The sequence below is a fragment of the Arvicanthis niloticus genome, chromosome 4, assembly GCF_011762505.2.
Source record: "Arvicanthis niloticus isolate mArvNil1 chromosome 4, mArvNil1.pat.X, whole genome shotgun sequence".
NCBI lineage: Eukaryota > Metazoa > Chordata > Mammalia > Rodentia > Muridae > Arvicanthis > Arvicanthis niloticus.
Genome location: NC_047661.1, coordinates 124801451 through 124826146, shown reverse-complemented (window position 1 = coordinate 124826146; position 24696 = coordinate 124801451). Strand labels below are relative to the sequence as shown.

The following is a 24696-nucleotide window of genomic DNA, read 5'->3' as shown; positions in this document are numbered from 1 at the left end:
GATTCTAAACCCAAATGACCCAAGAAGGATAGGCAGGGCCTGGCAAGATGGATCAGTTGGTAAGGGTGCTTGCTCCCAAGCCTGATGACCCAAGTGCCATCCCTGGGATCCACATGGTAGAAGAAGAGGAATAACTCCCCCAGGTTGTCTTTTGGCCTACACACACAAAGACACTTAGTTAAATGCATGTAACAAGACTGAAGAAACTAAAGCATGCTGGGCCTCTGTGTTGAGCTGTGTAATCACGTGATCTTAAATTTTTCTTTTTTGAAAACCTTTTTTGAGTTTGGGGTTCATGTAACCTCCCTGTACATAAAGACTTACACTAGCCCATGGGAGTTATTTTTCTTTATTGTTAGCATTGAAAACAAGGCCATGGTTTAATGTTATTTATAGTCTTAGGTATGATAGTTTGGGTTTCTCAGCACATATTTAGATTGTGAAGAGATTGTATTTCAGTGGACATAGAAACCCTGATGTTTTAGAGTTTCCTTTTTAACGTGTGTGTGCGCGCGTGTGTGTGTGTGTGTGTGTGTGTGTGTGTGTGTGTGTGTGAATGTGTATATGTGCTATGGTGTGTCTCAAAGGTCAGAGTAACAACTTTCAGAGGTCAGAGAGATAATTTTTGTGAGTCAGTTGTCTGCCTCGTTGGCCCCAGCCTTTGAACTCAACAGCTTCAGACAAGTACCTTCACCAGTGAGCTTACCGGTGCGCTATCTCATCAGCCCTGATAAGGGTATTTTCATAAGTGGAATAGCCAAGAAACTGAAGCAGCCTTGAGCTCCCACAAACTTACATGAGATTATGTTTCTAACACCCTGCCTTTAGCCATGGAGAGTTTTATTAAGCTCTTGAGATTTTAGACATTGTGCTTCATTGACATCATGAATATGCAGAGGTAGACGGAACTATTGAACTATTAGTGAACTAATTTCTCTTCGAGACTTGCTCTTAGCTCTCTTTCATTGCAGGAAGAGACCTCATTAACATACGTGAATGGAAGTAATTCAGAGATTTCATAGGCCAGCACTCGTAATAAACGGTGGCCCAAGTTAATGTCTCAGTACAGCTTGAAGTCACAGCCCCAGTCCCTCAGAGGTCCCTGATAATGAAAAGCCATCGTTCCTGCCAGGACCCGAGTATAGCCTGAGCAGTGGCATCCATGACGGGTTAGTCCAGAGTCATTAAGAAAAGCAGTACCAGAGACCTTTATATTCTAGTTAATAAGAACCCCCTTTATAGGCACGATTCCCACCAAACTGTGTACAAGTCTGAATAGTCACAAGGGTAGAAAGGCGAAATGCTTGTCATCACTCACTTCAAGTCCATCAAAGTGTGCTCTTTGTTGACAAAGCACCATATCATTTTGCCAAGATGCTTATGGTTGTGACAGCTAGTGGTGGCGTTCCAGTTGTGACCTTTCTGGTCCCCATCATCGCAGCGCACCTGTTCCTGGGAGCTGTGTCCTAAATGCAGATGATTTGAGGCTCAAGTCCCCGCACCTGTTGCCTGGAGGTATTTGCTCTAATCACTAGCCTACAGCAGAGAGAGTTATAGCTTGACGCTTTATAGCTTGGGGGGAAGAAACTGTGTGAAGAATCATTTGTTCAGAAGCTAGAAACAGAGCAAAGCAGTTCATTTCGGTCTAAGCGCTGGTCCTTGGCAGTATCCACATTTGCCCAGCTCCAAGACGCAGTATCGATTTTTTTCTTCTCACAGAAGCCTCCCACTAGTTTTTTCTTCAATTGTCAGCGAGATGGATTGGATTACACTTTGCTGGTTGGAATGCTTTTGGCGGGGTGAGGGGCACCGAAATAAAAATAGATCTCCAGCACAGCTAGGAATAAATTCTGCTTTAATTTAGGAACTTTGTGATGTTGGTCATGGTGACCCAGCCATTTAACCAGATATTTGACCATCACACACAGTTTCCTGCTCTTTTTCTCTCCCAAGACTAACAGCACGCATCACACCATAAACCCACCCTCCGTAGCAACCTACGGCCGATGGCTGTCATGACGTGGAGAGTCGTGAAAGCAACCTGTCAGAGCATCCTTGCAGCATGTGAAACCATGGGGAACTTAAATCTGACTCAGCCTCTGCTTCTTCCTCTGTAAACCAGTGACCTTAATAGTTTCCATCAATAAGGGGTTTTGAAGGACCATTAGCCATTAAACACTTGAAATATCTTCATAGGGGTTTCTGACAGTGGTGAGGTGAGGTTGTCTGCAGTGACCATTTGGGGGCTGTGGAAATGAACTGAAGCCGCACAGCCAATAGTGAGCATTTGCTTGTGAAAATTTGCTGAGCTTTTGTCAGAAACCATAGGAGCTCACACCCTCTACCTCGAAGCCACCACTGACCCCCATTTCTCCTTACTGCACCAGGGTAGCTCTTTGCAGCTGGGTTTGGAGTTGAGGACGGAAACTGCAGCCCAACACTGTTGTCAGGGAAACGGTTGCAGGGAGTGGCTCCTGGCTCCCCAGCCCTATCAGACTGTGGTTTCAGTCAAGAGGACAGTGTGGACATGCATTCTGAAATGTGCACCAGGCGAGTCCTGTACACGATAGGAACTGTATCTTTTCCATGCATGCTTGACTAGCCAGGAAGAGCAACAAGACAGGAGAGAGACAGGAAAGGAGTTGGCAGGAAGGAATCTCCAAGGCTGACCTGAGAAGGCCTCAGCAGTGTTTTCTCCCCCTGCCTACTGCATCAGTAGAGTGTGATGACAGTCGTGAGGCCTCCTAGCTTCTGGGCAGCACTGTTGCTCCGCCATCAGTTGACCATTAGGCTGTACACAGTGACGGGTGATCTTAGGAAGACATGCTAAGAAACTAAGGCAAGAAGAGACAAGATAGATGCACACTGAGGAAGAATCAGAGCTGTAGATCTGTACAAGACCCGGAAGAGTATGCAGCAGCGGTGGTGGCAGGGATTAAATCCAAATCCAGAGTTGCCAGCAGGATATTGTCTAAAAAGCACAGTTTCCAACGACGACGATTTTATGAGTTACACAAACGAGAAAGTTTTGCCGTACTCAGGAGAAAAGGCATCTAGTAGATGCTGCCTCGGAGAGAGACCCGGTTGATAGATTCAGCCGGTAAACGTTTCAAAGCAGCTATTATGGATATGTTCAAAGATTAGAATAAAACCATATTAGAGAATTAAGAGGAATTATGATGACAGAGAGTTAACAAATACAAGGTCTCCACAGACAAATAAAACTATTTTTAAAAGACCCTGGAGACGGTCTTGGCACATCTTCGCTCTATCACGGCTGTAAGTAAATTAGTATTTTCTCCACAAACACACATCTCCCAGTTTACTCTGCTTCAGAATCCTTCCTGCATAGGAAGGGTCTGGCATAGAGCTGCAGGCTATGCTCTCTAAGACCTCACCTGGAAACTTACCATGGCCACCTTCAGTGTTCTAGCATGCACACTCTAGAAGGGCCACTCCTGGATAAAAATGACCTCTCATGTAACGGGAAAAGTCCCATGAAGAAATGAAAGCCATACCGCATTGATGATTTTGTCCTGTAGGCCAGGGACAAAAAGGGTAGCCCCTTTTTTCCAGGAATCTGTTTTTGTGACTCACTGAGTTTGCTTAGTGCAAACTCTGAGTTATAGTGAAGCTGTTCTGAGTCCCATGGTAGGGGTCAGAGGTCAAAGTTTTCAGCAAAACAATGGGAAGTGACTGAAGGAAGCACAGATTCATTTTGTTGGTGGTGATTGTTTGCTGTTGTGTTCTTGTAACTGACACCTGCAGGTTTTTCCCCCTCCCATAAGTGTGTGAATGAAGTAACTAAGCCTGTTCAGTTTATAAGCAATTTTGAGACTTTTCTTGGTAGTACTCAGTGATCTGCCTTGTCCTACCACACTGCATCCCATCCGTTTACCGATGCCCGAGGTCCACAGCTTGGAGAAGGAGAGTGCATGCTAGTGTAATGTGAGCCCCTGGGGAAAAACATTGAAAAATCCCATATGTGATTAGTTAGAAGGATCTCGTTAGTTTAGAATCATAATCTGGCAAAATCTTACACAATTTTAACTGATTTTATTCAGAAAAGGAAGTGAGAACTTAGAGAAGTTTTTAAGGTCCCCAGTCAGACAGATACACACAGACACATGTACACAAAAGCATACCATACCATCACACACACATATGCACATACAAACACATAAAAACAAACCACACAAACACAACACACATACACATGCATACATGTACAGACACATACATATGTAAACACATGTAAATACACATACAGACACACTCACATGGACATAAACACACAAATGTATACATCATGCACACAGACACATGTACAAACATAACATACACACAAACATGCACACATATACACACATGCATTCATTCATGTACATAAACACAAACACATTACACACACACATATACACAGACACATGTATACACACAAACACACCACATACATACAAACACAAATTCAGGAACCTTTGGGTTTTTTTTTTCACATGGATGCATTTAATCATTATCTATATCGTATTAGTGTTCTGTATATCTACAGTCCCACAAGTGCCACTTTCATTATAATTCTGTACCTTTTATTGAAGTCACACATGTATGTACTAGGTAGTGGAATTCTGTCTAAGAGCCCTGTCAGCGTCTAACAGGTAGATGTGTGTTACAGACATGGGGCCAGCAAGCCTGTTGGTAAAGACAAAGTTCAAAGAAAAGAGCTTAGAACCACAATCTGGCAAAGAGAGGCTCTCTGGTCTGAAACAATGGACACTGTAGATTTAGGTAAACAGTATTTGCCTTAACTAACTCCTACATTCTTTGCAGTGAAAACACCAGATCCCTGATCTCCTTCCCCCCTGTGGATTCCAGGCTAGAATCCTCTACCTTAGTAAAGCATGCTGATGTTCCTTCTGTTCTTTGACTATTTGGGGTGATTGTGATGGAGGCAGTAAAATTCCTTGTATTAACAAAACAGCACGCCATTGAGCTGCCTGGTTCCTCCAGTGGCATTCACAAGTAGAAGATTTACGTAGATCTATACCTGCACCCCTGCACACCGGCAAAAGCCAAACTAAAGCTTAGAAATCACACACCTTTGCAACCAATTGTTTTCAACAAAATACTGCCAAGTGTGAATTATGCTGCAAGCCAAGCTGTTAGTAGCATGTTCTAGTATTCCTAAGATTTTATACTAATATGATCTATTACTTTTTATTACGGAATTATAATTGCAAATCACCTCTGTCTTAAAGTAGGTTACACTCTAAAATTTTATTTGATGTCACTTGTTTGAGTTTTGCACAAATAAATAAGAGCCTGTGAAGCCATACAGTTATTCTTAACTAAGACAAATGTAACTGTATTAGTTAAATTGCTTTTTAAATAGAGTAAGAAAAGGGGTTAAATGTAGCGGACCTTGTAGAGGAAGACACCTTGTATACATTCGTCCAGCTGCGCCTTGTTGTGAGTTGCCATGCTCTGTGCCCATGCTCCATCCTTGTTATTGGCACACACCTCCTTCCGTCTACTGTTCTCCTCTTACCATAGACCTTAGGGCAAACGTCTGAGGCTTGCACTTTGCCATAGCCCCTGAACATGGCTGTGTTCCGGGTCCTGGAGCTCTTCTCTTTCCTCTGAAGTCTAGTTTTCTCAGCAGAATTGAGCTTGTGCTGATCCTACAGGTGTGGTCCAGGAACCTTTTTGTAGGATGCAGCACCTCAGAGAAGGCTTTGATTTAGTGAGGGCATTGTGCAGCTCAGTTACATTAGGGGTTACCATTGCACCGACCCAGACATGCTCAACACTCTAGGATGAAGTTTGTAACTTGAAGCAGTTTCTCCTGATTGCGTCAGGGTTTTTTCCTGTAATTTTGCTAGAATGGATGAGCCATGCCACACAGAGTAATTAAAACAATAGTTATGAGATAGTAAAGCCGGACAGGCAGTGTGGTAAACACCTTTAGTCCCAAGTTTTGGAAGCAGAGGCCTGTGATCTCTTTGAGTTCAAGGCTAGCCTGGTCTACATAGCAAGTTACAGGCCAGCCAGAGCTGTGCAAGGAGATCCTGTCTCCAAAACAAACATGAAATTAAAGTTATTAAAGGAATGTTGTAGATTGAGACAGGCACGAAGATGGAAGTGAGACTTCAGGCAGCACGTGAGAGGCAGTTACTATGCCAACTAATCACCAGGTACCACTATAGTGCAGCTGGAACCCTTGTCTTTCTTGATCATAGCCATCACACTCCTTCGCCTTCCTTGTCACTGATCACTGTTGGCTCGGGCTCTGGTACTAATTTGGGGATCTCTGGTTTGGAATTTTGGCATAGATTAGGCTGGACAGGTGGCTCAGGTGTGTGACCTACAAGCCTGATGGATGACCTGAGTTAAGACTCTGAAACCCACGTGAGTTGGAGGAGAGAACCAACTGCAGAAAGTTGTCCCCGACCTTCACTCATAGGTCCGTAGTGCATGCGTCTCGTACTGCAGCATGCACACACATTGATGATGGTGATGTGAAACCCGTTAAAATTCTAGCCTTTATTCCATTCAAGATTCTTCTCTAGCCCATGGAACTTTGTATCCTGTGGAATTCATATAGCACTTAAGCATTTGTGGTTTACGCGTAGACCAGCTAATGTAATAGGTAATTGACTTCATCTTGTAGATGGTGTAACTTCCAAACCCTTTGCTCATTGGTGTTTATTGGAGTGGGTTGGTTTAGTGCTGTCTCCTGTAAATATTCATCTTCCAAATCTTTTCAATGGTGGCACTTTTCGAACAGTGTCTGTAAGTTGGAAATGTTACCACGTCCTCGGATTTTTATTGTCATAACTGTTTTACTTATGTTAGAAGGACTGCTAGTATAAAGTTGTCTTACAGTAGTGATGCTGACACTTAATATGTGTACATTAAAAGTGAGACAGTAAGGATGGTGTATGGCAGAGTCTTACTCCTTCGCACTTGTGACAGTTCTTCCTGGATTTATCTTTGAATTTACCCAACAAAAGATATTTACCGGCGTTATAATAGATTATAGAGAAAATGACTCTTAAAGGTCATTTTAAGATGCCTAATAAGTTTGATGAGTCCAGATAAAGAAGTATAAAAGTTTATCTCATAGTAACCTTTAGTTTACTAATTAAGAATAAACACATGGATTCTTGGTATCTCTTGACTGTGGTGTATCATCTCTTAACAATGCCTGGCTGAGATAATCTATTTAATATTTGAGTGAAATCTTGACTTTCTGTGTTAATTCTCTCTTAGGTTTCAGCAGAGCAGCCTTACCATTCGGGTTAGTCAGACGAGAGCTGTCCTGTGAGGGTTATTCTATTGACCTGCGATGTCCGGGCAGTGACGTCATCATGATCGAGAGTGCCAACTACGGTCGGACGGACGACAAGATCTGCGATGCAGACCCCTTTCAGATGGAGAACACAGACTGCTACCTCCCCGATGCCTTCAAAATCATGACTCAAAGGTAGATGTGTGTGTAGGCGTGTCCTGTGTTAGCTACTGTATCCGAGGGTTAAAGTTACTGTCTGCTCAAAGTGAGCAGATGCTGCCCTCAGCTAAGCTTGTGACTTAGGCCAACATTTACATTATACTGTGTTTTCTGCAGCACATAAATCTTGCATATCATCTTATTGGAGATGACAGAATATATAGGACTACAGAATGTATACTCTAATTTTATAGAAAATGAAAAGAAGGAAGAGTTCAAATCTAAGCTTGTTTCTTGGGACTTGAGAAATTTGCAGTATTTTCTGTAGTTAAAAAGAATGTTTGTGTCTGGAACTTTGTCAGTAACTGCTCTTCACACTCATGTTTTCAGTGAGTTTTTACAGCAGTTTAGAGTCACATGAAAATTGAGTACTCTGTGTGTGTGTGTGTGTGTGTGTGTGTGTGTCTGTGTGTGTGTGTGTCTGTGTGTGTGTGTGTGTGTCTGTGTGTGTCTCTGTGTGTGTGTGTCTGTGTGTGTGTCTGTGTGTGTCTGTGTGTGTGTGTCTGTGTGTGTCTCTGTGTGTGTCTCTGTGTGTGTCTGTGTGTGTGTCTGTGTCTGTGTGTGTCTCTGTGTGTGTGTGTCTGTGTGTGTCTCTGTGTGTGTGTGTCTGTGTGTGTGTCTGTGTGTGTCTGTGTGTGTGTGTCTGTGTGTGTCTCTGTGTGTGTCTCTGTGTGTGTCTGTGTGTGTGTCTGTGTGTGTGTGTCTGTGTGTGTCTCTGTGTGTGTGTGTCTGTGTGTGTCTCTCTGTGTGTGTGTGTGTGTGTCTCTGTGTGTGTGTCTGTGTGTGTGTGTGTCTCTGTGTGTGTCTGTGTGTGTGTGTCTGTGTGTGTGTCTCTGTGTGTGTCTGTGTGTGTGTCTGTGTGTGTCTGTGTGTGTGTGTAGATTCTGATAGTTTTCAGGCTAACATGGCTAAATACTCCTACTTGCAACTTTTGCACTGTGTAGTAAGAGTCCTTTCTGATTTATAAGAAACCTTCATTTTGGTCTGTTGCAGCGTATCTATAAATCCTGGCTCTTAGCAGACTGAGGCAGGAAGATTATGAGCTTTAGGCCATCCTGGACTACAAGGAGCAATCCTTTCCCCTGCAGCCTCCTCCTTACCCACCTCTTATTGGTGAGAGGAGGCGTGGTGCGAGACCCATAAACTGTCTTCACTATTTTGCTTAATTACAATAAAAGAGTGGGCGGGATTGTTGCCCGCACTTTCTGTCCGTTTGGTGTTGACAGGGTTTGAATGTTAGTCGTTTTATAAACATCTCCTTTTTTGGTTTATTATCTCTCAGTGACCCCGAGCACAGAGCTCCTTCCCGTGTGCTCCTTTCTTCCTGTGTGTGCCTTGAGATAGCGTCTGCTTGTGCCCAGCATGTTCCCCCTTTCTATAACTGGCACTGCTAGTTTAGTTTTCAAGGATTCTTTGTATATTTAGTGTGGAAACTACTTTCTCAGTTGTGTCATATATAAATGTTTCCAACATGTTGCTGGCTTTTGTTCTGTGCTCTTGGTCCTTAACCTTAAAAGCAACAACAGTAAACAGACAGATGCAAGCTCAGAAAGCATGTAGCTAAGTGTGTCCTCCTGGGACAAAAGTGGAAATTCCTCTAAACAGTTAAACAACGTCCGGTGTCTGTTTTAAGAGTTTTACCTTCGTGAAGCCATAATTGCAGGGTAGGTTAGTAGAGTTTTGGAGCTCTGCTGTCTATGTAATACATAGACGAAAGTTGACATGCAAGTAAAGTATGGTCCTGCACAGTAATATTGAGGGTGTCTGCCTTCCTCAAACAGTACACAGGTAAACATATTCTAATAAGGTTCTCTGTAACCCAAGCAAGTCCTCCCCTTCATTCTTCAAGATGATTCTGAGAATAAATATGTTTTTTACAATTGGTCATTGAATAAATATTTTTGTCCAGGGTTAGGAAAATAAAAGTGCAAGGCAGTTATCAGTGTGATCTCACTGAGTGATCACTGCATCTGCGTTAAGTATGTATGTCATTGTAGAGCAGGTGCCAACTCCATTTAAAGGGTTGCCATTCAGTCTGATGGGCTGAGTGTACAGCAGGTGTGCCGGGTACCTGACCACCTGGGCTGGGACATGAACTGTGAGACCAGTGGCCTTACTGGACCTGAGCCTGTTTGTTTCTTCCCCTCCTAAGTCCCCGATGATAACTGACAGAACGTTGATAATGAGGATGGGTCCTCTTCCGCATGCCGTGGCCATGTGCCCCATTCTGACCTTAAACCTTTCCGCCTCGGATGCATGCTTTATAGAGGCTGATGTAACCACCCAGCTGGGTAGGAACTGAGGTATGCTGCTCGCCCTTGTGAGGCGTGATCTGCGTATTGCTAGCTTAGGAAAAATGATAAAGGTAAAAAAAAAAAAAAAAAAAAAAAAAAAACCAACAAAAAAAATAAATGAGTCTTTCAAATGCATGTTCCTTTTGCTCCATGGTGAGACTGAAGAAAATCCTAAATTGAGTATCACAGGCCAAGGGGAGCCTTCCTTGGACACAAGCCACCTAACTCTTGGCATTGTAGTTTTTAAATTTGGGAACTCATGGCAGCTCAGTGAACCTTGTCATATGTGTGTATACACAGTAGTTTCTTGTCATTGCAACCCACTAGTTCTGAAGTACCTCAGTTCTCCAGCACTGCTTTGTCCAGAGGTCCCCATTATTTAGAACGCAGTAAGTACACTAAAGGGACACCTAACGGTCACATAGGTTAGCATTAGTATTATTTTTAATTTCATGGAAGAAAACCCTTGCTCTTCCTAGGCATGGCTTTCCCCTCTGTCTCCTGCTTCCTTCCCTCTGGGACACAGTATCGTAATGAGATTTGTAACTTGATTAGCAGATCACCTAAAAGAATAACAAGACTTCTATGTGCAGGTAGTCATTACAGACACAATGGAAACATCAGAGGATATGAGCACATGGAGGAAAACATGCAAACACTACTTCCTACGATTGTCTGTGCTTTAAAAAAATACGTGTTCTTGAGGATGGATTGGGATTATGTATTGGTATATTTCCACTGACAGGCAGTATAGCTAGATTTTCAAATGTGTATAGTGGCTTGCTAGGTCTTTTATGCAAGCCTTCCATAACCCCAAAACATCTTTGTTTCCAGTTCTTTCACATGAGAGACCACATATACAGAGAATATTTTGCATGTGGTGTTTCAAGTGTGGGGAGCTGTCTGTGACTTGGATCTATCATGACACTAACCGTTTCTCCATCCCTGTTACTGGTCCACTTCTGTCATGAAGGGCAGCATCTGGAAGCAGGCCAGGGAGGAGCAGCAAAAATGGAGGGAGTCAGCAAAGAGAGTGTCTGGCAGGTCTAGCTTCTGGGCTCGGACAGGGCTACTGCAAGACATGTACACCCATACACACACTTAGGTACACAGTAGGTGTTTAGTACAAGTGTCAAGCTTAGTGTTCTACAGGTGAACTTCCTTCTAGATGTAGAAGGCACACGGCCTTCCATTGGATCTAAGTGCAGGAGGGCTTCATATCCGGTTGCTGCAGTACTTGAAAAAAATTAAATTCTAGGACTACATGTTGTTGGCCCATTATCAGATCTTCAAATGGGGTATGGGGCATTGACATAAATAAAGAAATCATATAGCAGCTGAAGAACCATTTTTAAATTGTAGTATACTTGTGGCTGGTTGGTTTATAATTATTTAATCAGCACTATGACAATTTGAACATAAACACTGTATTGAAAAGAGGATGGCAAGATTGAGATTATTTGAAAAACATTTTCATAGTGGAAGCATGTAAGTGCCCGATTCATGGTATGTCACAATGCAAAGCATAAGGAAGCCTGTCGTATTTGACTGGTGCAGTTGGAAAGAACCATAGGAAACCAGGGAGGAAGTGGTTTTGCAGCTGGGTTGTCAATGAATAATTACTGTGCACATATCACCATTTGACTCCGAACACACAAAACCTCAAGTAGTTCAGTGAATTTTTCTATGTAGAAGTCCTCAAAAACTGAGGCATTGAATAATGTACCAAAGAGAGACATTTATGATTCTTTAACATAGAAAATGTCTTTTTGGAAAGCTCCAGTAGCAATACTGCAAATTCTCCATTGAGTTACAGAGCCCCCTCCTTGTGTCTGGTGAGGGACACGGGTATCTATCTCAGTGTAGTATGGCGGTTGCTGTGCATGTCAGACCTTCATTTCTGTTCTCACCACCTCATTTGGTAAGAATGAGCTAACCAGGTTTTCATTCCACAGGTGAGATTACTGTTACTCTACTTTCTATGTACCTGGTCATTTAGAGGGAACAGTGGCCATGTTAGTAACTGACAGTAGCACTTTCTCTGTGTCCCTTCCTCAGAATCTGAAGTACAAGAAATATCTCAGATACCAGATTTTGAAATATTTGCCCCAGTTTTCCTGGTTAAATATCCTAATTTATAAAGGACCGAAGTCCTGATTATTTCTGATTTTATATTTGAAACATTCCAGATTTTCCAATGAGTAATATTTAAACTGTGTGCTTGTCTTTAACGTATTCTGAGCATTTCATCTTCAAAAGGTTGAATTCCTTTCTTTTCTCAAAAATATTTATTTATACTTGAAGATTCTTAGATGGTCCCCATTACAGATAATGGTGGCTTTTAAGAATCTTTGAAGATTATTGTGGGGACACCTTCACATGAAACAGTCACAATTCGTTCACGTCAGTAACTGAAATGATTCCAGCTCTTATTCCGAAACTTTGATTAATTATTAAGAAAGTTAGAAATTCACCAAGAGTTCTGAATCTCTGTGACACTTGAGTGCAGCCTAGTCGGTGTCCTAAACCTCAGGGTACAACATCATATGTGACGTCAGGTAAGACTGGAGGTAGAAAGACAGCCGAGCGCACTCCGTTCCTGTAGAGCTGGGCTGTAGCCTCTCTTCTGAAAGAGGTGTTGAGCATCAAGCTGTTCACCAAGGCAGGGAGGAGGCCTTCATCCTACTTAACCTCCATTCATCACCCTTGCTGAGTCAGCTGTCCTGTGCACGGCACATTCAGTTCATTGCCGCATGCGTCTTCTCACTATGTGTTTATAAAACTGACAGTATGATATCCTCTCCCCTCAACCCCCTGTTAAATATTGTGAGCCTTTGAGAAGGGTAGAGTTACTTGGCACAGAGAGTAAAACCGCCAATTATGTGTTGAATGATTAATTCCTTAGCGAATTTGTTTATATATTGTGGGATATCTTTTGGGTTTGCTTGTTTGTTTTTCTGGCATAGGGTTTGGCTGTACATCCCTGGCTAGCTCCAAATCAGCAGTTTTACTTCTCCAGTCCCCCATATGTGCTAGAATTACAATCACACCTGAAGGTGAAATTTTATTCTTCAATAACGTTGAAGTTCCAGTCTGTTACTTAAAGTTGATAAAGTAACTTACTTTCAAATATACTAATAGATATCAATTGTATGTGAACTAAACAAAGGATAATGTGTGTAGGTGTACGCACACACACACACACACACACACACACACAGAGCCCACATAGAAAACATTTCTATAAGTAATGGTAAATATCAAAGCTCAGACGTTAGCCTGAAGAATCCATTAAAATGCAGCCACAGTTCTGGCAGACTTCATGATTATAGATTTCTGTTGGTGTGTAGTCTCCTTGACATACAAACCTCTCAGCCTTTATATTGATCAGTCTTCTTAAAGAGGCCCCATGTCCATGCCAGGCTCTACGATCTTTTTTTGTCTTTCCTTTAATTTAATTAGTACATACTACTGATCTCTCTTTACAGGCAACAATAATGTTGATGCGTACCTTTCTCAGACTCTCTTTTCAGAGCAGTAAACTTAGCTCAGTCTGGGTTTTCATGGGACTGGGGAGTTGCTGTAAGTGCTTGCTAGCCGGGACTACCCAGTACACTCAGCCTTTCCCGCAGAATCCAAGCCTGTAGCTTCTGAGAAAGTATGTTCATCTCATGTGCTGTGTAGTCCAAGTGCCTTTATGTATCTGTGCTGTCAGGTTTATCAGCCATTGGTCCATTAGGATGGAACACTGATGCGAAGAAGAAGCAACTTAGGGTTGATTGACTCAGCATTTACTATACAAAATAGACTGATGTCCTGGTGGGGGTTTCCCCCATTCTCCAGCCCTTTGCTGAGTTTATAGACAACAACTGGGACTGACTTCTTTGGCTGCAGGTTTCTAAGTTGCTCGTGTAGATTCTTGAATCTTAGAAGAGTATATAACATCTATTACAGCTCTGATTGGTATGTCTAATTGCATACGTGCTTTGCATGTTACTGATGGGCATGTAAACTGTAGGTCTTGTGTAGACAGGGAGATTACTGGCAATTTAAAAAAAAGGGAACACCCCAATCTTGAACCATATTAAACATTCACAGTTGCTCTATAAGAAAGGCCAATGAATTATGAAATAACTTAGAACCAAGCCATATAAATATCCCTTATGGTCCACCAAAATAAACGAATGGGAAAGGAGCAGTAGGGTCACGTCAGGGGTTTTTCACTGCAGGACCTGGAGGTTTTCCTGTAAAGGGCAAGCGTGTGAAGCACTTCTCTTACTAGATGAAGTCTGCAGAGAGTCCCAGACTACAGCCTTGAGTTCACAGACACTTCCTCACATAGAGTTTGCTGCTATCCTATTGTGTTCCTTGTTTGGGTGGTGAGCTGTCATTTTTCTCTGAGGACAAGGCATCACCGCTTTTTGTATGACCCAAAGGCCGCTGGGTGAAACTCAAACTTGCATGCATGTCTTACAACTTTGCCTTTCCTTTTATCTTGGACAGAGTGTATGAAGATAAAGGAAGTTAGGGGTTTTCTTGGAGGGTGGCTCATTGTTGTTTGGCTCCCAGGAAGCCTCCTGCCTCAGTCTTCTGAGTACTGTAGTGACAGGCCCACCACTACCCATCCACCAGGCTTGCGAATGAGCTTTCAATCTGAATTTGTGATGGATGAAGAAAGCTTGAAGTAAGTTATATCTTCTGGCAGCCACCGTCAAGTAAGCACAGAGAATGGACATGTAAACAGTTGTAAAGAAGAAGAAACTTACTTTATAAGACTTATAACCTTTGATACGGATTTGGGTTCTTCTTTTGTCTTCTGTTTGGATGCTTGTCTACCCTCCATTCATACAGCCCATACCACTGAAGTGTAATGGAATATACTTTCGACCAGTTTTCTACCACTATAAAGTACAACTTTATAATCAGTAATGCAAGGCACTTTGTACTATATATGCAAAGAATATATATGCATTGGCACTTTGGAATTTACTGTAAAATGAATAATAAGCCCAATTTTATTCCAGGTAAATTGATAATAATACTGTTGTATATTCAGTGAGATTATTAATCAAATTTTATACACATACAAGCATAATAGGGAAATTGTCCTTATTCCTTATTTTTGTTTTGGCTTTGTTTAGCTTATTTCTTATTGTTGATTTCAGGCAAGGTCTCACCAGGTAGCCCTGGCTGGCCTGGAACTCTCTATGGAGACCAGACTGGCCTTGAATTCACAGAGACCACCTGCCTTGCTTGGCCAAGTGTTGAAATTAAAGGAACCAACCTGCCTAGATCTGTATTTCATTTTCTGATTAGTGGTTTAACATCAGGCATTTATTGGTTAATTTTATTAAATACAGAAACTCAGTTCTTTAGTTTAAAGCATTTTACATCATCAAAAATTACGGCTCCCCTTATTTTCCAGAAATTCTATATTGTAATTGTTAACATAAAGACTATAATAGTAAGAGCAAAATCACAGCAGTATTTATGGGGTTTTTTGCACATTGGCTAAGGAAAGTTATTGTGAAGAATGAGTTTCCCAGTGGCATTTTACTAATACATATTTAGCTGTCTTGCAGATTTTAACAGCCTATCTTTCTTACCTTACTCCGCACTTCTTTAAATATATTATAGCAATTTAAATTGTTCAGTGCTGTTTGCTATTCTGCAATTAATTTTAGAGCTAATAATATCTGTTTCACATGTTTCTAGGAGAAATCTCATTTATGACAAAAAGCAAGACAAAAGAGATTCTGTTGCCCCTCAATGCTGTCTACTCCATATAAACCAGTCAAGGATAGATTGTAACTAATGCACACAAGATCTATGAGCATTTCTGGTCATGCCACATGCCACCCAGAGACATGGTTTCAGGACTTCCCTAACACTACCCTCCTGTAATCCTCACACTTACTACTGTGATGGATACCTGAGAGGAAGACTTAAGAGAGAAAATAATTATTTGGGACCAAGGTTGTCAAGTCTAAAGTCACCTGTCTCCACTACTTTGGTCCTAATGGGAGGTGGAATATCTTGTTTCAAGGAGAGTGCGCCGAGAAGGTCCTGCTTCTCACGGACTTGCAGAATGTACAGCCTTTAACCACTCTCTTTTGGTTTTGAGTCTGTTTTACATCCCCTCCTTTGTGGTGTGGCTGTAGGACAGCTAAGATCATTTGAAGATCTTGTTAAATGAAAAATCTTAGTTTGTGATAAATTCAGTCTAGGTGGTGTTTTGTTTTTGTTTTTTTTTTTTTTCCTATGATGTTGTGTGGTAGTGTTTTGAAGAAATGGCCTGTGGGAAATATTCATGTGACTCATTGTATAATTTCTAGTAATACTGGCCTGAGTGTGTCAGGCTATACCACAATGTAAACGTTTCCCATGGGGGGTGGGGAGAGGAGTAAGACTAGTAGTGTATCAAGCAACATTGATACTATGTATCAAGCAATAGTTATTAAGTGTGTGAGACATTAGTGTTCATCTTTCATACATTACCCCGAGTGTTCCTGGTTAGAACACAGATTACATAGGGAATTCGCCATGTGCAGCAGGTAAAATTAAAATGTGCCATGCAAACATTAGGAAAAAGAGCTGAAAATATAAAAGCTCCAATAATTAAATTTATTTAAAGGACATTAATTATGTGATAGTAAAATGTGTATTCGTTCAATTAAAATGTTGAGCACGAGTAACTCATTTCTACAGTTGATGCTAAATACTACAATGAGAATGGAACCCAGTGAATTTTAAGCCAATGAGAATGATGGGTATTGCTTTCTCCTTCGATCCTCACATCTGCCCATTTGGAGATAACACTATCACCAGCATCTACTATTACATACTGATAGCCTATGTAGCAAGAAATGTTTTAAGTCACGTGTCTTTAATAATAATTTCAATATAATCTCCAATCAAGAGATCTTTCAAAGGAGTTTTCATGCTCCTCATTACCTTTGGAACTTGCTAGAACCATAGATCCAGAGAAGATAAGAAAATGCCTACTGACTTTTAAAAGCCTATTTTGTTATTTGATGAGCTTGTTCTGCACATTAAATTACATCCTGATCTAGCCCTAAGATTATCCCATCATTAATTTATGGAACTACACATTTGTTGTCTAAAGCTCATCAGGGTTCATATGAGGGATGTCCCACATTTTAAAGAGATATATAGATAAGCATATAAGAAGTGCTGGCTTACTGTCATTACTAATATACAGTGGTTCAAGACATTTGTGTGTACACTTCCATTTATTTCCAGTCTTGATGAACAGACCTTTATTAAGCCGCCATGATTACTGAATGTGAAATGTAACCAAGATTATTTTTTATTCAAATATAGTTTAAATATTCATCAAAGCGAAGTTATGCTTAGGACTGACAGAGACTATTAACATCAAAAAATATAATTAACTGCATTGGGTATCATGAAGTAGAGTTAGCCAAATAGCCGAGAGGTCTAATTGCTCTAGAGTTTGAGAAGCGATGGTTTTATTTTATACTGTATCTGAGGAATTAATAGTAATGTGGTTTCCTATGTGGGCCAATTAAAAGCTGCCTGTTAAGGTTCATTGCTCTATAGGAAACCCATTGACTATCACTTAGTAAACAGGATTGACGTGCCAGTGTGTACAAGAAGATAAAATAGAATAAAAACCATGAAAATGAGATGTACTAGAAATTCTTCCTAGACCTGCATCCTGTCAGGGTGAGCTGGAGAGGGTGCTGTGTGTCTTTCCATTCTTCCTTCTTTGCCTGGCCCTCTCCTAGGACCCACAGCTTTGCCTGTGGGAGGATTCAAGGCTGATGTTCTCACAGAACCTGTCTGGGGTTTGGGGAGCATCAGCCTTCCCCTGTGAGACAGCTGTTGTTTAGTGCCAGAGGACAGAGCAGGGGCTGAACCTCACCATCACCCAGAGAAGCCCCCCAACTCCCCAGCTAGACAACCTCATCTTCCAGAACTTCAGCCTCTCAGGGTGCTCAAACCTGCTTCTGCTAGATTCCCCAATAGAGTTTACAGTTGTCCTCCCAGCTATCCTCTTAGAGAGCTTGACCTCAAATTTCACGTCCTGGGTTGCCCCACCAAAGGGCAGTGCTAATGTTAAATATAAAACAAACCCAACAAGGATATTGGTTATATATGTTTTAAGTCTAGCTGTTAAGTTTTAAAACTAAACATTTCAAAGCAGAAGACAAAAGAGAAAATTGCCCAGTTCAAGTCTACAAAATGGATTTTTTTTTTTTTTTTTTTTTACATCTTTACCATGTCATCCCTTTTCTTTAATGAAAGTAGTATTTTGACCTTTGTGTCTCCCCTAAGGTTTTTAGCTGCATACAAAAGGAAACCATTCCTCATTGAACCCAGAAGATGTTGCCCTGGTGAGACTGTAGAGATTCAGGAGTTGTCGGGCATCCTAATGGTATTTTGACATTAATGACACTCATGAAATAGAAGCATTTAATGGTCAAGATAAGAGTTAGGTCTCCCAAGATTTCTTTTTCTTAACAATTCTAAATCAAATGTGCTTAATACATTGGCCACAATGTCTACTAAAAAATACATAATGCGAGTTGACTGCTTTACTGCTTTACCTCTCAAGTTTTATTCTTTAATCTTTTTGGTTTTTTCTTCCTTCCTTCCTTTCTTTCTCTTTTAAATAAACATGCTTTGGAAGCTATATGTATTACCCAGAATGCTGTTTGTTCTATCTGGATATCCTATGTACTCACCACTTTTAGAAGTCATGAAAGTCCTACGATTGAATAGTAAAGTTGTTTGTGTTCCGTATAGTAAGGCCTGTCTTCTGTCTGTCATCTGAAGTGACGAAGCCACTCTTATGGCCAGTCTTATGACGCCACCACTCCAGTTCTAGATGTGTAGCAGTGTTAGCTTTCACAGCTGCTGTGTTGATTGTCTCAGAGCATACGGCCCTTTACTTGTCCCCTCCTTGAACATGAAGGTGGTGGTGTTTAAAACTCTTAAGGTTCCCATAAATTGTGCCTTCTACACAAGTTACTGATAGAGAACTAATTCAAGCTATAAGCATGTCATCAAATGGAAGCTTTGCTGCCTTCGATGACCTTAAAAACAGTTTATGTTATTAGTACATTGTTATAAACCAGCCAAATTCTAAACAATTGTATCTCAGGAATCTGGAGCCAGGTTCAACTTAGGAAGAGTCTGTTTGTCCAGGCTTCACTAGTGTGCACTATCAAATGCTTGCTATATTCTGATGCACTCCAAACCCTAATGTGTCAGCCAAAGGCATCCATGAACACCTGACAAGAAAATACATTTGCAAGAATACAGATGGGTGTGTAGGGTTAAGTTTAGAAAGGTAAAGTTTCATGTAGAACACATGGCACAGATACTCTTCAGACCATAGCCAACCACTCAGATTAAGGCAGAAGAGATATGTCAGATCTCCAGGATGGTACAGCATACCTCCAAACATGGGTGGAGGAGCGGGAGTGGCCAGAGTAACCAAATGGAAAATGGGCACACTGAGGTCTGTGAGTGGTCACCTGCACTCTTCATCTGTCCAGCATCTCAGTGTTGCCATCTCCCACCTTCTTCACATTAGAATTTCCTGCATTGCCCTTTGGCCAAGGAGTAGAGGTCTTTCAAATATCCCTTTCCTTTCATTCCTAAGAGTTGTATGCAATCATTATGCATACACACATAGAGAAATAGGTACATACATACATACATACATACATACATGTGTTTATATACATATGTATGTATGTGTGTGTGTGTATATACATATATATATATATATATACATATATATATATATATATATATATATATATATATATAGAGAGAGAGAGAGAGAGAGAGAGAGAGAGAGAGGCTTGTTTTAACTCTAAAGCCACAAGAGTTTATTTGTTTATAGCAGAGAACAGAAATACACAATTCCACATGCACCTTGTACACCCTGCTAGTTCTTCTGTATATATAGATATTGTTTACACATGGTTATTTCAGGGTATTATTGCCTCTGTCACTGCAGATTCTTCTGTCTGTCTGACTATCTTTCTATCTACCATCTGTCATCTTTTTAAGACAATGTGTCCTCTGTGACTGAGATGCAGCAGAAGGATGCTTCCCTTGGTGCTCCATACTCTTTAGGAGAGCTCCTTGGATACCAGGCTGCAGAATGAGTGCACACGAGTTGCATTCAGTTATCGAGAATGCCATCAGCAATGCCTTGTTGGTTTCTTATCAGCTACTTCCTGCTGTCAGCTTGGCACTTATTTCAATAGGAAAGGATTTGCATCGAGTGTGATGCCTTATTATATGCAGCTAACACAGGGTTTTTAATTGTGCAAACACACAAGACTCCTGCGTTGGTAGTCAATTTGATAAAAGGATTAGATTATGAATATTTTGTCATGATTAAATATTACTTCTGATTTATCAGACGTAAGCCAGTGGAATCTGCCGTCTATTTATCAGTCAAATGAGACTCCATTAAATTTGAGTGTGAATCACAAAGTACCCATTTCTTTATATTGTCTCTTAAGGATTTGATGTTTTATATTCAGATGAGGGTGGTGAGGATTGTTTGGGGCCCTCTTCTCAGCTCATCCCCAAGGGTCTGTGTTTTCAGATTTGGCCTAGGTTGTTTTTAATCTCTAGGTAAACATCTGTATCTATCCAAAACTTTGCAGCTTTTTAAAAAGGGAGATGGTTGACATGTATCTAAAGCCAATTTAAGTCTTTCAATCCTTAACTAAGAAAAAGATGAAACACAGAATAAGAAATCCCATTAAGAATGCACTCATTTAGTGAATGCTTCTTGGTAAAAGTAGTCCTAAGCGGGGCTGGAGTGATGGTTCAGCCATTAGGAACCCTGGCTGCTCTTCCAGAGGTCCTAGTTCAATCCACCACACCCACATGGCAGATCATAGCTGTCTAACTCTAGGGGCTCTGGTACCTCCAGATAGACATACATGTGGGCAACACAGCAAAGCACGTAACATAAAAGTAAATAAAAAGATGATCTGAGCATGCTGGGAATTTACCAGCCCTAACATCTACCTGGGGAGGGGAAACTGAGGCTCCAGAAACCACTAACATCCTAAACAAGAAAAGGAAAACGCTGAGCATTTGAGAGGCAAATGCTATTAAACAAGTAGACATGAAGTTTACAGTTTCGTGCTAGACATTCACAAATTCAGTACCAGCAAAAATATAGAACATTCAGCGCAGAGCAGAATGCAAATAACTTACAAACAAATGAATGAATGGACACTTGTAGATGGTAGACAAAGGAAATGGAGAAAGATCTCTTTGGGTTTTAGTTCCAGGGGAAAACTTCATACTTATGGCCAGTGTGGTTTCCACTGGCTTTCTCTATCCACACTTGACCTTTGGCCATGGGAACCTCTGGTCCCTGCCCAACAGGAAATAGTTACATGGGCAAAGATGTGGGATGAACAATGTAATGAGTGTACTTAGGGTCCCCACGGTAACTGAATGTCACCAAGACTCGGTTGCTAACGGTGGAAGGAGTACCGCCCCATTCACCCCAAGTGTCTGTAGGAATGCTCCCGGCAAGCGGATAGAATTTGAACACAAGAGTAGATTTTTCAGTTGGCAAAACCATAACATGAATTGCTCTGGCTTTGGAGAAGCTCCTGCAGCATGATCAAGCCTAGGGGTCATGGCTTTTACAGGGTACAGTTACGGTGTGTAGGGAGCATTCCAGACTCCTGAGAGAAAGTGCATAGAGAGCCATTCCCGCCTTTTCCCTTTATGGAACTTTGACAGAAGCATGCATACCTCATGTGTTTCTCTGTAACATTGGATTAGTAATCAGTTTATATTAAGACATAGTAAGTTATTCTCTCAGAACTTTCCCCCCTTTTTTGATACATTCTTTTGTAAACTATGACAAGTGTTTTACTGCCAAACATTTTTGAAGCTGCAAGAAGTTAGATACAGGGCCAGCTGTAACATAGAAGTATTAACAAATGTGTTTTGGTATGTAAGTTTGGTGAAGAAAAGTCAGGCTTCAAAATGATCTAGAGCTGAGTTTGAGTGAGCAGCAGTGCCTTTTGGACACCTGATAAAAACCCAGAGTGTTAGAAGCATTTTAACAAAATAGGAAAAACTTTTTAATAAGATTTATATGTTCTGTGCACAGCTGAAAAAGTTTTTTAATAAGCACACTTCCAAGAGTGTTAGCATTTTATTTCTGAGCATTGAATGGGATGTGTAGGGGACGCTTAACCAACATTTGTTGCCGTGTTTAATGAAAATGAGACCCGTAGAAGCAGGAACTACTTATATTAGTTATCAATTAGACTGGGAGTTTGTCTTATGTTCATTATAATATGACTAAATGACAACCTATCTGACATTAAAGAGTCAGAAAAAACACACCTCAATGGTGTAATTTTCTTGTTTATCAAATTGTATTCCAACCTGGGGAATCATCGTTAACCTGCCTTTAAACAGCGCCACATGCATCCCTGACTCTGCCTTGCCCTCCAAAACTCCTTCCCATTCCAGTTCCTTTGCTTTATCTCAGACTCTAATCCTCCAAGCGGGTAATTAAGGGACCAGCGGAGCCATTTGTGGCAAAGAAGAGCCATAAGGGTGAAAATATTTCTTCACTGAATGATCTTTCAGAAGTAAATAATTGCAGAGGAGAAAGATTTGGGAAGAGCAGTGTAAATCTGAGGGTAATTAGACAGAGTGGAGTATGGACATCGAAGCGCCTGGCATGTACAATTCTCACATCAGAACAAAACTAATTAAATATTTAGAAACCAGAATCCCCTCACAATTTGAAGAAAAATAACCCAGGACAAAAGGGTCTGTAACTTTGCAGATAATTAACAAGGGGTAGAGGAGAGAAAGACATCACAGACTGGCCCGTGTGGCTGCACAAGGTCACATCCTGTTATGTGGTGTCTTTTATACAGTCTGATAACAAGTCTGCTGCTAATTTCATCTAACTAGGGCATCCCGTAGTGAGTTCCCATTTCCCTTGTTAAAAATGTGACAGCTTATGCAAGTGCAAACTGTAGCAGGTTAAAAATACTGTTACTTTTACAGGAGGTGTTTTTTTAAATTATTAAAAGCATAAAAATTATATATATGTATATATATATGTATATATATATATACATATATATTACATATATTATATATATAAAATTATGGATTTTTGTCCCCACTTAAATGCTCTTATTCTTTCCATTAAATAGTCAGACCTCATGACCCTATGCAGGGAGCAGTCTCAGTGGCGTGCTTTGTAAATAAATACCCCTGATTTTGCTAATAAAAGCAAGTGCATTTGTGTTGAATGTGCATTTCTGCAAACAAGAAATTTTGTTTTGGATTAATAAGGCTCAGAGTGAGTCAAACTTCATTTGCATTAAACTGACCCCAAGGTCCAGTAAAAACTGCAAGGAGTTTCACTGGTTTCTAAAACACAAAAAAAGTTGTTTTTAGCACAGCGGCACCACTTCTAGATGCTTATTTTAATAATTAATGTGGAATTTCAAGTTAATTTTAGCAGTCCACAAGATACAAGTCATGCATATGTTTTAGGATCCATATATTCTGTGGTTGTGTTTTCTGGCATAGTAGTTTACAGAGGTATAAACTGTTTGTGGATGGTATTACTGTTCATGGTATTCTTGTTTTCAACATCAATGACAGCAATGAGCTTAAGTAATACTTTGCTGTCAGACACTGGTTGACTTACCCACAACTGTTTGGAAGGGGCCTTTTACTTTTCTTCCACACAACATTCTTTAATAGGGAAATTACACACACACACTCTCTCTCTCTCTCTCTCTCTCTCTCTCTCTCTCTCTCTCTCTCTTGGCACAAAAATACACACTTGAGATTTTTCTACAGTTGTTCACACAGCGGTTTTAAAGATTTAATCATTACAACCCTGGAAAACAAGGATTATATTAAAAAATTTTTTGCAAGATAACATATAGAAGATCAAGTGGAATACAATTTGAATTACTTTGTTTTTCCAAATTATTTGTCTCGGCGTGGCAAGCATGGGTACTCTGTTTTCTGGTACAGTAGCAACTCTGTTTTTGAAATTCATTAAATAAGACATTATTCTATAATTTGTCTAAGTACTGGCCTAACCTGCCTAGGGAATTAAGTTCTGTGTGGTAGAACACTTCTAGATGAGACAAATGACTAAGTCATGAGAACATGGTTACTTGACAAGTGGCATATCCTATAGAACATTTGCCATGCCAATCCCACATCATTTAACTCCCTGATGTCGTGTTTACCTAGCAATTAGTTCAGCGCTCATATCGTCATTAATAAATACTTACAGAGAGCAGGATCTGTTTCCGTAACACTCCGCAAGTTTAAGTGGTAAAAAGACATTTTGTTGTAAGCTTTGTTTGAGAAAAGAGAGACGCTCCACTGGGCACTCAGCAGCCTCCCTCCTGACATGGGGAACTGACTGTCTCCTGAGGCTTGCTTGAGTGGATCTTTGTCTCCCTTTCTTGCTTGACTTGAGTACTTGCTTTCCGTGCATCTCTTTGCGCTGGCTCTCACCTCCTCATGGAGTCATGCAACATGCTGTGTGTGGGATATTTGATTCTCAGTCTGTACTAAGAGGGACAAGGATAGGGATGATAGAACCAGACCATTTGAAGTGTCAGCGTATGGGAGCATCATCACAAACTAAAGGGCATATCCCCCAATATATATTTTTTATTCTTTTATTTTTCATGATATCAAAATTTGTCCAGAATTCTATAAGATCAGGTAAACCAATCGAAGGAGAGTTGGGTGTCTGCTGTGCATGTTTTGTTAACTGAACAAAAATAACCAGGTTAGCTGTTTATTATCAATTACATTCTTCAGAAACGTGGACTGCATTCTTCCATG

The 24696-nt window shown here is 40.8% G+C and overlaps 1 protein-coding gene across 45 annotated transcripts in view; it reads left to right on the top strand.

Annotated features, from left to right (window-relative positions):
- The window catches only part of Adgrl2 (adhesion G protein-coupled receptor L2), a 619706-nt gene that overhangs the window by 537346 nt on the left and 57664 nt on the right, over positions 1 to 24696 (top strand). For all 45 annotated transcript variants that reach the window (XM_076933363.1, XM_076933364.1, XM_076933386.1 and 42 more), the window contains one exon: positions 7270 to 7483. In XM_076933363.1, the coding sequence (XP_076789478.1) occupies positions 7270 to 7483 (214 nt within the window). The remainder of the gene's footprint in view (positions 1 to 7269; positions 7484 to 24696) is intronic.